General features: G+C 34.3%; 1 protein-coding gene across 1 annotated transcript; it reads right to left on the minus strand.

Annotated features, from left to right (window-relative positions):
- Positions 1 to 1,857: 1,857 nt before the first annotated feature.
- On the minus strand, positions 1,858 to 12,776 carry LOC136037542 (cullin-1-like). The gene is made up of 3 exons (XM_065720264.1): positions 12,552 to 12,776; positions 6,841 to 7,027; positions 1,858 to 2,037 (listed from the first exon to the last, which is right to left on the minus strand). The coding sequence occupies exons 1-3, from the start codon at positions 12,677 to 12,679 to the stop codon at positions 1,858 to 1,860; spliced, it is 495 nt and encodes a 164-aa protein (XP_065576336.1). The 5' UTR covers positions 12,680 to 12,776.
- Between the last annotated feature and the right edge of the window lie 586 nt (positions 12,777 to 13,362).

Below are 13,362 nucleotides of genomic sequence, written 5' to 3' on the forward strand. Positions count from 1 at the left end.
CGCTGAGTAATGGTTACGGGTAGTCTCGATGCACATCGGTGTCAAAATATAAGTGGTAAAGGCTTTAAAGACTTGTAAAGCTGACGAGTAAGAGGAAAAAAGCGAGTACTTCTAATTAACTATAAACAAAATATTGCACGACAGTCATAAGATAAAAAACCATGGCGTAAACTCTTGCAAATATTGGAGAATAATTGTTCTCCCACAAAAAATTTACGTCACTTCGCCCCCCTACCCCAAAAAACGTCCCTTTGAAATTTGAGTTTGATCTCCAAGCCGTGAAGCAACAGGGGGCAGGGTTATAGGAACTAAAACTTTTGGATTACTCATGTACAAAAAGAAAATACCCCCCCCCCCCGACACACACATAAACCCATAAGGAAATTTTGTATCCACCAGCACGCGCATTTTAAAATAATATCGATTTTTTACCCCACGAATGCACCTTTTAACCAGAATGTTCTCAATATTTGCTTCTTTTAATGACGGGGGAAAAATCTCAAGTGAGACTCGAACCTACTACCCTTTGATTAAGTCTTATCGACTAAACGCTCAAGCGAACTACATACATATACGTATAGAAATAAGTGGGATCTGTTTACACTGGTTTACTTTGGAGTTTACAAACATAGCCATTTATTAAACATGATTATAACAATAACTTTTAATAAACTTCCTTTATAATATCACTTTTGATTGAGCAAGAAGCCTAGGTTGATTTCGTGTTATTGCAAGATATTAAAAAGCTTTTTAACCTCTAAGGAGGTTGAATGCCTTAGGAGTTTCTTTAACACAAATCCTGGCAAAAAAGGAGACAGAAGAATTTTCAGAGTGACAGAGGTCAAAAGACAAGATGACCAGAGCTTTTTCCGAATCTTTAATCTTTAAGAATTTTTCAAGACTAACATCATATGCAAGGCCGTATCCAGGGGGGGGGGGGGAGGGATTACGAGGATACATACATATATAAATTGAAATAATTAGAATTCCTATGCACTGGTTTTCTTTAGAGTTTACAACCATGGCCAATTATTCAATGAGATTGTAATAACTATTTTTAGTTGACAGTCCTAATAATATCACTTTTAATTGAGCAATAGATCCTGGGCTGATTTTGCGCTATTGCAATGTATAAAGTAAAAGATTTCTTTAATCTACAAGAAGGTTGAATGCCAAAAGGGTTTCCTTAAGACAAATCCTGGCAAAAAAGGGGAAAGAGGAATCTGAAAAAAGGGGACAGAGCTCTTTCTCTAAACCTTCCAGCCAGAATTTTTCAAAACTAGCAGCATCTGATTAGATTAGGCTTAACGGTATGCTTACATATTGAGTCAATAAAGTAAGTATGATAACACTAGACCCTTAAGGTCCAAACCAGCGGTGCTGACCTCCGTCTCGTAACCCTTCAGTCCGGAAGTGCAATGGGAAGCACAATGGAATGCTTACATATTAAGTCAATAAAGTAAGTATGATGACACTAGACCCTTAAGGTCCAAACCAGCAGTGCTGACCTCCGTCTCGTAACCCTTCAGTCCGGAAGTGCAATGGGAAGCACAATGGAATGCTTACATATTGAGACTAATCGACAGAAAAATAAGTGTTACCAAGTTTATCAGTAAATCCTTTTTTCTTGTAAAACAAAATCAGTTCCTTTACATTGTGAACTTTTGCCTTTCTCACATTTTAAGACGACTTGTTAATATTGTAAAAGCAATTTTAAAAGGGCTTTCTCCTTCTAAACCAAAGTAAATCGGACAGGGTACATAGCTAACAGGGCAAATTAGCTAGATAATGTGGCTGGACACTATTACCAGTTCAAATTTAATCAAATTTAATTGCTATTTTGATCGCGGTTTTAATCTAGAATCTAGTGAAGAATAGGATCAGCCGATTCGTATTAGTAAAATTTGCATAGATGCTTTCTACATACCGATTTAAGTAGGCACAGACACCATTTAGCACTTTGGAACTGAACTGATATTCTTCCCATTTCTTTGTGTAGAACTGTAAAACATCTTCATCGAGCAGACCGACTCCACTCTGCAACAAATATGGTAAATATGGTAAATAGTGGTAATCGTTATTCACCTTTACCACTTATGACCCATTCAGAAAGAAATTTTACTATTACCGAGACTTAATTACTGCCAATTTGAGCCAATACCATTATTTAAACAACTTTCTTATTTGCCGACAAATTTTACGAAAAATTTTGATTGGCTCAAATGGGTGCTAACAGAATATCAATATTAGTACAATCTTCAGTCTGAATGGGCCATTACAAGTTTAATGAAAAGCAAGCAAAAGAGTTTATCAGACGACAGTCAGAAGGAGGGAAAAAATCGTTGCGCATGCATTTTCGACGTAATACCTTAAACTAGGTATCCTTTTCCCAGACCACACTGCCTTTCTACGACAAACAAATAAACTTTTAAATGGGGATGGTTCCATTTATTTAAACAGTGAAAACAGGTACGAAAGTGTAGATATTTCGATCACATATACAGCGATCAGTCATCAGTAGAAATATTAAAGTATTATAATTGATATTAACATATTTATACAAAAAGAACAAGGATATAAATCAATATTGGAAAATACCGTTGAGGTGTTTAACCAACCAATGAATGGAAGTCATGGAGTTCTGAGCTCCATGGAAAAGGCTTTTGGAGCTTAACTTTCCTCAACTAGATAAAAAATCTTCTTTTTTTTCTTTAGCCAATATACCTTATAGGTTTTGAATTTATTCTAGTTTGTTAACCTGCGAAAAATTATTATTATTTTTTAACACATAGAAATAGAAAAGATTGTACAGAAAATGGCAAAAAAAATGTGCCGAGAATGGCAGATTAACGTGAACTTTTCATATGATAAAACAAACATCTTTTAAATACAAAAGCCAAACTATAAATGATCTTTATTTGTTCCCTTTATCGCACTGCAATAACATGGGTATCGTCGAATACAAGCACAGAAAAGGAAAAGCCCAATTAGACAGAACGCCAAAAAACAAAACTTATGAGCAATCACTTCGACTTCAGGACACTGTTGATGTAACGCCTGACATAATAGGCCATAAAGGAGTTTAAAAATCTTTTCATCGAGTGTGAAGGCGGGTATTATAACAGTTTTTTCTCTCTTTCAGAGTTGCCAATCTTGTTTTGTGCGTGGGTTTCTGAGGTAAACGGAGAAAGTATATCTTGGTGTGCTGAAGACTTCAGGATGGCAGCTACAAACTTCTTCAGCATTTCATGCCTCCTTTCATTCAGGGTTGGGAACTTGAGTTCGATCAAGCTTTGCTCATAGTTTTTGTAATTTGGCCCAAGAATTATATTGCAGGCTGAATTGTTTCCATTTGGTTTCTGTGTTTCTCTAAGCGACGGGTGTCATAAATGACAGCAGTACATTATTACGGGCATGACACAAGTTTTATAGCACGAAAGAAGGAGTTGCTCAGTCATTCCAAACCTTCTGAGATTTGCAAAGGATTTTAGAAAACCAGCTGCTTTTACTGTGATCTGGCTGATCTGATCTAAAAACGAGAGATCGTCACTTAAGGAGGTGCCGATAATTTTTACTGATTTCTTTGATTGGAGATGAGCAGAATTGTTTATGCTATTCTTCTTCAGGAAGTTGACACACATTACATAGTTTTTCTCAGGTCTTAGCTAGAGCTTCACTTCATCAGCTTGATGTTGAAGCTCTGCAACCAGGGGTATGAGTTGACTGGGTGTTTGTGACAGGAAGTGCAGCAGGCTTGGCGAAAGATCATCGGCAAATTTGTACCGCTGTTTGTGTTGTATAACTATCACAAATAAGATGGGACGTAACTTGCTTCCTTTGGCCACTCCAGACGTGATGTCTTGGGAGTTGGTTGTTTCCACGTTTTCGAGTTGTACACACTTTTGACGACCAGAAAGGGAACTTGCGGGGCTCGGACTTCGTTGATTAGTCTCGTAATCAAGCAGATCAAAAGGTTTCACGGAATCAGAAATGGTTATTTCAGCAAGAGCATCAGGATTTTCCCGGTGTTCTAGTAGATCATGAAGTAATCTGACCAGATAATGTTCTGTGCTGTGTCCTCGACGGAAACTGAACTGCAAAGGATCGATTTTGTATTCTATTTCTGCTAGTAGCCACTGTAAAATCAAATCTTCAAAGACTTTTGAAAAGATGAGGGTCTCTGAATTGGCCTGAGATCGGATGGTGAGGTTGATGATGTTTTCTTTGGAATTTGTATGATAAATGCTTTTTTGAACTTATCTCGGAAAATGTTTTCCAATAGGTAATCTACTGGAATAAAGAGAGATTTCTAAAAGGCAAGATTACCAAACTTTAAAGCGAAAGAAAACGCTTAGGAGTTGATTAGACTTTTAATAAATTGAAAGATTAAGAGAATTAGACATGGTAAGTAGTTCTCTTTGCCTTTTACAATCTTCTTTAAACGGTTTATAGGATTGGCTATAAGGTTGGACAGAATTCGACATCAATATATGCGATAAAATATCCGCATCAAAATCGAAATATCGACATCAACAACACCGTTTGAAAAGTTTCACCATATTTTCTCTAGAAATTACCAACAGATCCACTTTCAGATATTGTGCTGCAACTGTTGACAAGTTCCACCAAACGCCAGTGATATTGACCGAAGACAAAACAAAACCGATCCGATTAGTCTCTGATCTGAATCTTAACAATTCAGTAAAGCACGGAAATGGTCCTTATTTCAGTTGAGCATCGCCATACAGTTAAAACTAGCCATTTTCTTTTTTTTTTAACGTCCGAGTTACACATTATATCAGGTTCAGAGGATTGAAAGGTGGAAAGGATGGATGAGGCCCAGAACCAGGCTTGAGGTCCAGATACTCATAAGAAATGGAATCAGAGCATTTTGCTAAGGAGAGGGACATGCAATAGTCATTTATCAGCCGAGATTAATTTTTTTTTAATCAGTTTTTTAGTGAAAGCAAAGAGCAAAGTTGAAACTTAGAATGAATAAAAAAAAGCTTTGAACGAACAAAAATTGCTGCTTCGCAGTTTATGCAAAGTATTTTTGAAAAACTCTTTAAAAAACTGGCACGCGATGTTTTCCAATAGTTGTACAATCCTGAAAACTAACGCTTTACTGAAAACACAAAACAAACGTATTAAAAAAGGTCTAAATTAAAAAGTCAATAGTCTTGATTGTTTAAAACCTGATGCACAGGTAGACGATGGCAATATGAATAAAATATAAAATAAATATAATTAAATATATATTATAATTAATATTATAATATAAAAAATATTATAATATATAATATTATAATATATATTATAATATTATAATATAATATATAAAATATTATAATATATAATATATATTATAATATATAATATAAAAAATATATTATAATAATATATATATAAATATAATTAAATATATATAATTAAATATAATTAAATATATATAATTAAATATAAAATAAATAAATATATAAAATATAAAATAAAGATAAAAAGAAAGTAAAGCCTGGATATTTCTTTTCCATTCAGTTTAGTGCCAGTTAAAGAACAAAAAAGGCACGAGTGAGAGTATTCTACGACAAAACTCTGTTTCTCTTTGGCTGAGATTGCTTAAATCTTTGCTTTCCTCTAAAAAACTTCTTTATCCTAGAATAAACGCCTCAAACTAACTCACACAAGTTAATAGAACAAGGGGCAAAAGGCGGCACCCCACTAAAGCAATTTGTATATAAACAACCGTGTCGACGAAATCCTTCATGCCGATGATGCCAAGCCATATCGTGAGGTGACGTCAAAAAAACAAAAACCGCAGAGGGAGAATTCCCGCATCCCGGAGTGGATGGACGAGTGACTGATCAAAATAAATACTACAAAAATCCACCTTGTGAAACGGGGTGAAAAGCAACTGACTTCCTATACCTGATATTCAAAAAACAATCAAAAGGCTAAGTAGACCAAGACCTTTAAATTCCTATGAACTGCAATCTATCATTAGTTCCCTACTATGATCAGTAGTAAAGAACACTTCCTAGAAACCAAACTCCTAAGAAAAACCTTTTACCAGCTGATGATATAACGCTTCCCATGATTTCAACCTTAAAACAAATTAGACACATTATTCTATCTTGAAAGGTATGACATCAACAAATTGCGAAGATATATTTTAGTTGAAGAGTAGCGTAAAAACTACTGCACAGAACTTCTTTCTATGAATAGTAAGTTAGTAGACATAAAGAACCAACATCCCTCCCTCAAGGAGCCGAGAAAATGTAGGTTAGTCTAGCCCTTAGAAAAGATGGGGACAGTTTAGGAGAAAATTCCTTCCTCTGAGATACTGTTAATAATAATAAAAAAATGTTGCAAATTTGATAAACTTTCTTAAAGTGCAAAAAGTCCATTTTGAGGTTACTCTTTCTACGGAGGGAGAGGGGTTTCTTAAGGCAAATCTCATGGAGGGTATCACCCACCAAAATATCCATAAGTCTTATGCACATACAAACACATATATTATATATTACATATATTACACATACACCCGTATATAATATACTTCAAACATTGCTTGTTTCCTTTTTTGCAATTTTGGCAGCATCTTCTGAGCCCAGTAAATGAGATATATTCCTTCAAGTCAGAATTAAGCATTTAATAAGAATTAAAATATATTTTAAGGAGTATTCAGACTTTTATTTGTACATTGACGATGTCAATGGACAAATAAAAGTGGACTTTTTCTGTACGATCCAATTTTTGTTTATGGCTTAAAAGTCTTAACAGATGATATTATTATTAACGCTATATCCTTACTGTGCTTTCAAAAAACAAGCATCCATTTACCTGTGACAACGCATTCAAATATTTTTCAAGGAATTGCTTGAGTCGGCGATACAGTTCAAATCCAACAAATTGTGCTCCAGCCCCTCCTCCTGCATGAGCATCTTTTCCTTTCTTCCCTTTCCCTGTGACTGATTGGCTGCTTTTCGGGGCGTGATTATTAACTGATGTGCAATAATTATACACGTGACTGAAAAATATATTCATCTTAACGTGCATTACGATTAACAGTTAACAGCATCAATAAATGAAAATACCCCAGGGTCTTACCATAAAAGACACGAAAATCCTGATGTTAACGAAACAATTGACAAAAATAGATAACAAAATAGTTTATAATAATAAAGGAATTATGGATAATATAATAATAGATAATAACAGACACAAAATCTTGTTCTCTGTGACAGTGAAGCAAAATGAAAAAATTGTAGATATTCCGACCGTCGCATGAAGGATTAAATCCAAGCATTTTTTTTACCATGAAAGGAAGGGGGGAATACAAAACAAGGTATTTCGTTGCCATAAATATTCATTTCTTTCAGCCGGGTTATGTGGTCTGCAGGATTTCGGTTGCTCGGTGCAACAGCAAGCCAAGGTCTAACACAGTACAAAAGTGGAAATTCATGGTTGTAAACAGGCTGGATGCAAGGACTAGGCAAGTCTTAACTCGGGGCAAAAACGAGCCTGACTTGAGTTGAAGTCCTGACTTGAAGACATGTAAGTCCTGACTTAAGGACATAGAAATTGAGGGCCAAACTTTAAGTCCAATATTTTAGTTGAGTAAGACAAAAACAACCACGGAAAAATATATATCATTTCCGTTAATCGCAAATGACACTGTAACCTCTGGAAGGCTTGAGGAAAGAGGCAACTCCTGTTTTCCTTGTGATATTTTATGTGTATTTTATATTTGAATTACTATACTAATTTATTTCTGCTCCTTTTAGGTTTTAAAATTACCCTTAACTTTCATGGAAAAGTCCTCTTTTAAGATAATCATAATAATAGAACAGACTATCATTTGAGTAAATTGACTGTAAAACTCTTACAGTTTTTTTTTCTATTTATGTATTTATACTTACATATTGTCTTATCTTCGCGACTTGGAAAATCATTAAATAAGGGAATCAATCCTCAAAATTAATCCTAAAATGTAACTAGAAATTTTGGATCCAGGAGCAAAAAAATAGTTCAAGAAGTCAAAGCGAAGAATAGCTTATTGTCTGACTATAAGTCCTTCTCTTTCTGTCCAAAGTTTGATACATTCTCTAGCAATAAGGATTAAAGGTACAAAAATAGTCCAATTTAGTAAATATACCAAGCAACTGAAAAAGGTTCCAATAATACCGTCTAAAGATTTCATTCCCCTAACTTTTTTTGTGCTTTTATACCACTAATAAATTAGTCATCCTACAACACCGTAAATATAAGTACGAATTCACCCCCAGCCCTGGAGGTCTACACACAAGTGCAAAAAAAAATCCATTTTCAAAAGGAATAATAGCCTAAATGGGGACATTAACAAAGGAGACTATTCAATTTAAAATCAACCAAGGTTATGATACCCAGTTTCAGAAACTAACAAAACACTGTATGTTTATTATTTTCATGAATGTTAGCAGCCTTATGGATTTTTTCCTCATATTTCTTATTCTTGGTTGTTTGTTCTTTTGGTTTCTGAATTCTTGTATCACGTAAAACCAAAATGACATTATTTCTTTTTGAAAAAATAATTTGTATCATCCTTACTAAAAATTAGCTTTAATGAAAATTGCCATTAAGTTTCAGTAATATATAAGAAACCCAAACAAAATAAATATAGTACTTAGATACTCTCAAAATGCCAATTATACTTATTTACAAGCTTTTTCTGATCCGATTCTTTTTAATCCAGTTTTACGTTAGAGCTCAAAAATCTTTTGCGCTAGACCTTACCGATTGGGTGCGGTAGTAGAAATTTCTCCTCAGCCCAATTTTGAAACTAGTTTCACCAGTTTTACAGACATAAGGATATAAACGTATGGTTGTACACAAAATTCCCCCACTTACGTCAACAAGACTGTCCTTGTTTAAATGCGAATATTTTACAGTTGGATTCAGACAAATAATATGTCACTGAAAAGCTCTTAGCTAGTATACTTTGAATGTAAAAATGTCTTTGACAGGTATGCATGCAGGAGCAGATGTTCTCATTTTTCAGGAAGGAAAGGAGGGGGGGGATTCTTAAGACCCAATGACTGGATGAATTATTCAAGGATTAATACAAAATAAGTGACAATGTGTTAAAGTAGGGATTGCTTTTGGGAAACACCCCTCTCACCCCTCCAAATCATAAGTCCAGAAACACCCCTCTCTTCATATTACCTAAACCATGGGGTTAAACTCAATTGCAAATATGTCAAAAAAGGAAAGTTATGAGAGCAGACAATTATGTAGCATTTCACATGCAAAATGTTTTAATGTCTGTTCAATGTTAATATTGCTCTATACTTTAATCTGTTTTTTCTATAGTTAATTTCTAGAAGTATGGTGATGGGTTCTTTTTTCTATCTTTTGTTTTCAGCAATGAACATCTCAAACCATTCGTTAAAGATTCTCCAAAGAGACTTAATTTGGACAGAAACAAAAAGTATTCAGTGTTGCAAATTGCGACCAAGTTCAATAAAAAATGCTTCAATTTAAATTTACCTGCAAAATAGGATAATCCTTGCAGTAGTTTGATCGCACTTGACCCCCCTCCCAAGATTTCCGAAGCAGTTTATTGTATTTTAGTGTTTTCATTGTTTATGTCCATTATTATATTCGTAAACCTTTTTTAGTATTGCCATTGAAAAATGGCTTATTTTAGTATTTTTAATATAAAAATTGAAAGATAACGAAGTTATTGAGCCCCCCCCCCCAGATTCAGAAAAAATATATCCCTCCGCTTCCGTAAATTTATGCCACTGTTTTCAATAATATTATTTTCTAAATACATTTCTTTTTTCTACTCTTACTTCATCTTATTCCAAATTCTTGGAGAGACCATCTGGTCTAAACATAGAATCTCAAAAATCCTTATACTAAATTAGGACACTTCTAAATAGTATAAGAGATAAAACATACAATGTAAAAACAATATATATATATATATATATATATATATATATATATATATATATATATATATATATATATATATATATATATATATATATATATATATATATATATCTATCTATATATATATATAAAAATAAGTTGTCTGTCTGTGTGTCTGTCTGTGGATCAGGTGACGTCATGTTTCTGTGTTGACTGACGTCATGAAATTAGTTGTCGTCATTTTTGCTACGACGGTGACGTAATTAATGGTATTTAAGACATGCGTTCACGGAAAAATGTTTAATTGTAAAATGACTGAAGAACCTACAATGGCAACAGCCGAGGAAGCTGCTCAAAGAGTCTATGCCAAAAAACTTGCTGCTGATAGAGAAAGTAAGAAAAGAAAGCGTGCCGAGGAATCACAAGAACAGCAAGAAAACAGGCTTGCGGCTAAAGAACGCAAAACCGCGCAGTTAGATGAAAATCCACCTGGAAAACGAGAGTCAAAACATATCAAAACTGAAAATGATAGCGATGATGATTGGGTTTGGGATTTCGACTTGGATAAGGTCATCAATGCCTACCAGATTTAAGTTAAAAAACAAAGGTCCGGCGACATGTACTTCATATTGACGCTGAAAAATAAAGAAGAAAAAAAACTGAAAAAATGTAAAAAACTAAAAAAAAACTAAAAAGAAAAAACACTCAAAGATAAATTACAGACCGGGACTCAAATGACGACCGACACAGAGGGAATATAAATGACGACTGGGAACCTCAAAGAAAAATTACAGACTGGGACACCCGGACACAAATCACGACCGGGAATATAAATGACGACCGGGACGCAGGGACACAACTACAACGGGGACGCCGGGGGCACAGGCGGGATATATAATTGACGACTGAGACACAGGGATTGTTTGAATAGAAATTACAGACCGGGACACCGGGACACAAATGACGACCGGGACACTGGGACACAGGGAATATAAATGACGACCGGGACACTCAAAGAGAAAATACAAACTGGGACACCAGGACACAAATGACGACCGGGACACAGGGAATATAAATGCTATTTATATGCACAGACAATGGGACCGCGAAGAATGTTGTATATTCGCATGTTTTACGTAGTTAAAAAAATATATTTATATCTCTATTCACAGGTGGGACACAGGGACACAGCTACAATGGCGCGTAACTAATATGGCGCGTAACGACTTACGCGCGCGGGGGGGCTTGGGGGGGGTGCGAAGCGCCCCACCAACTAGGTGTTGGGGTGGCGCGAAGCGCCACCCCAACAGCTAGTATATATATATATATATAAGTTGTCTGTGTGTCTGTGTGTCGAGTGACGTCATGTCTAATAAAATCGTTCGAAGACAAATTTTTAATTGTAAGAAGATCGTGGACGGAAAAATATTTAATTGTAAAATGACTGAAGAGCCTACAATGGCAACAGCCGAGAAAGCTGCTCAAAAGACAAATTTTTAATTGTAAGAAGATCGTGGACGGAAAAATGTTTAATTGTCAAATGACTGAAGAGCCTACAATGGCAACAGCCGAGGAAGCTGCTCAAAGAGTCTATGCCAAAAAACTTGCGGCTGATAGAGAAAGTAAGAAAAGAAAGCGTGCCGAGGAAAAAATAAAAAAAGGAAAAAAACTGAAAAATAAAGGAGAAAAACAAAACTAAAAAAAATAAAAATAAAAATAACTAAAAAGGTAAAAACTACAAAAAAAAACTAAAAAGAAAAAAAACTAAAAAAAAACTAAAAAAAAGGTAAAAACAAAAAAAAACTAAAAAGAAAAAAAGGGGAAAAACACAAAAATTTATTTCATCATATACCAATTCAAAAACGATAGCAATCACCATCAACAAAGCTCAAGGGCAATCATAAGAATCATGAGGTATAACTAAAAAAAAACTAAAAAAAAAGGTAAAAAACTAAAAACTAAAAAAAAGACCAATTCAAAAACGAATGTATATACAGACCGGGACACAAATGACGACCGGGACAAAGGGAATATAAATGACGGCCGGGACACAACTACAACAGGGACGCCAGGGAGCACAGGGGATATATAAATGACGACGGCAACATAGGGAATGTTCAATTAGCAATCACGATCAACAAAGCTCAAGGGCAATCATTAGAATCATGAGGTATAGATCTGAATACGGATTGTTTTTCCCATGGACAATTATATGTTGCATGTTCAAGAGTCGGTAAACCTGACAATCTATTTATATGCACAGACAATGGGACAGTGAAGAATGTTGTATATTCGCAAGTTTTACGTAGTTAAAAACATATATATCGCGCCATATATATGGCACGAAGCGCCCCCAACAACTATATATATATATATACAAATTTATATATATTTACATTTATATATACATATATATATATATATATATATATATATATATATATATATATATATATATATATATATATATATATATATATATATATATATAGCCATTTTTCAATGGCAATAATAAAAAAGGTTTGCGAATATAATAATGGACATAAACCCATGCTCCTTCACATTCTGTATCTAAAACTAAAATAGAAAAACTTCCATGAGCAAATACACATTCAGAAATAAAAACCACTTACGTATACAATTCCATATATCTATTTTTAGACATTGTCTGTCTGTTATAAACTTGCTGTATTCCACAGTGGAGATCTTCCCAAATAATATCCAGATCAGATGGCCTTGAACTGGCCACATAATTGGTCATGACTTTGTCTCTAAAACGATTATACAATAAGCTTCAAGGTCATTAACTAAGACTTTTTTTGGAATGGAATAATAATAATTTTCTATGGCACTTCTTCATTAAAATCCTAACTAATCCCATATAATATCCAGGTCAGATGGCCTTGAACTGGCCACATAATTGGTCATGACTTTGTCTCTAAAACGATTATACAATAAGCTTCAAGGTCATTAACTAAGACTTTTTTTGGAATGGAATAATAATAATTTTCTATGGCACTTCTTCATTAAAATCCTAACTAATCTAAAACACCAGAAATACATCATTACAATCTATCTTTAAATCCTCAAGGAAATGCATCAAGAGATTTCCTTTCCCCTTTATTTTATTGAGTTATTAATACCACATCTTATTTGAAATATCCTTAGATAACAGATTAATAACTTTCCAAAAAGCAGCCACTCTATATGAGTAAAGAATTAGATTGTGGGTTTAAGGACAGCAGGACATATTCCCGCCTTGATTAAGAACAAATGCCTTGTTTTTTGCGTTTTTTTTTATAAAGATCTTTTCATTTGAGAGTCCAATTTAGAGCCCTGAAATGGACCCTAAAATGACACCTAACTCCTGCTGCTGTGAAACTGTAATTTAGAGGCTTCTTGGTATCTTAAAAATTAGTCAAGTTAGGTGACCAAAACTTTCAC

This window comes from Artemia franciscana, chromosome 17 (assembly GCF_032884065.1).
Source record: "Artemia franciscana chromosome 17, ASM3288406v1, whole genome shotgun sequence".
Lineage (NCBI taxonomy): Eukaryota > Metazoa > Arthropoda > Branchiopoda > Anostraca > Artemiidae > Artemia > Artemia franciscana.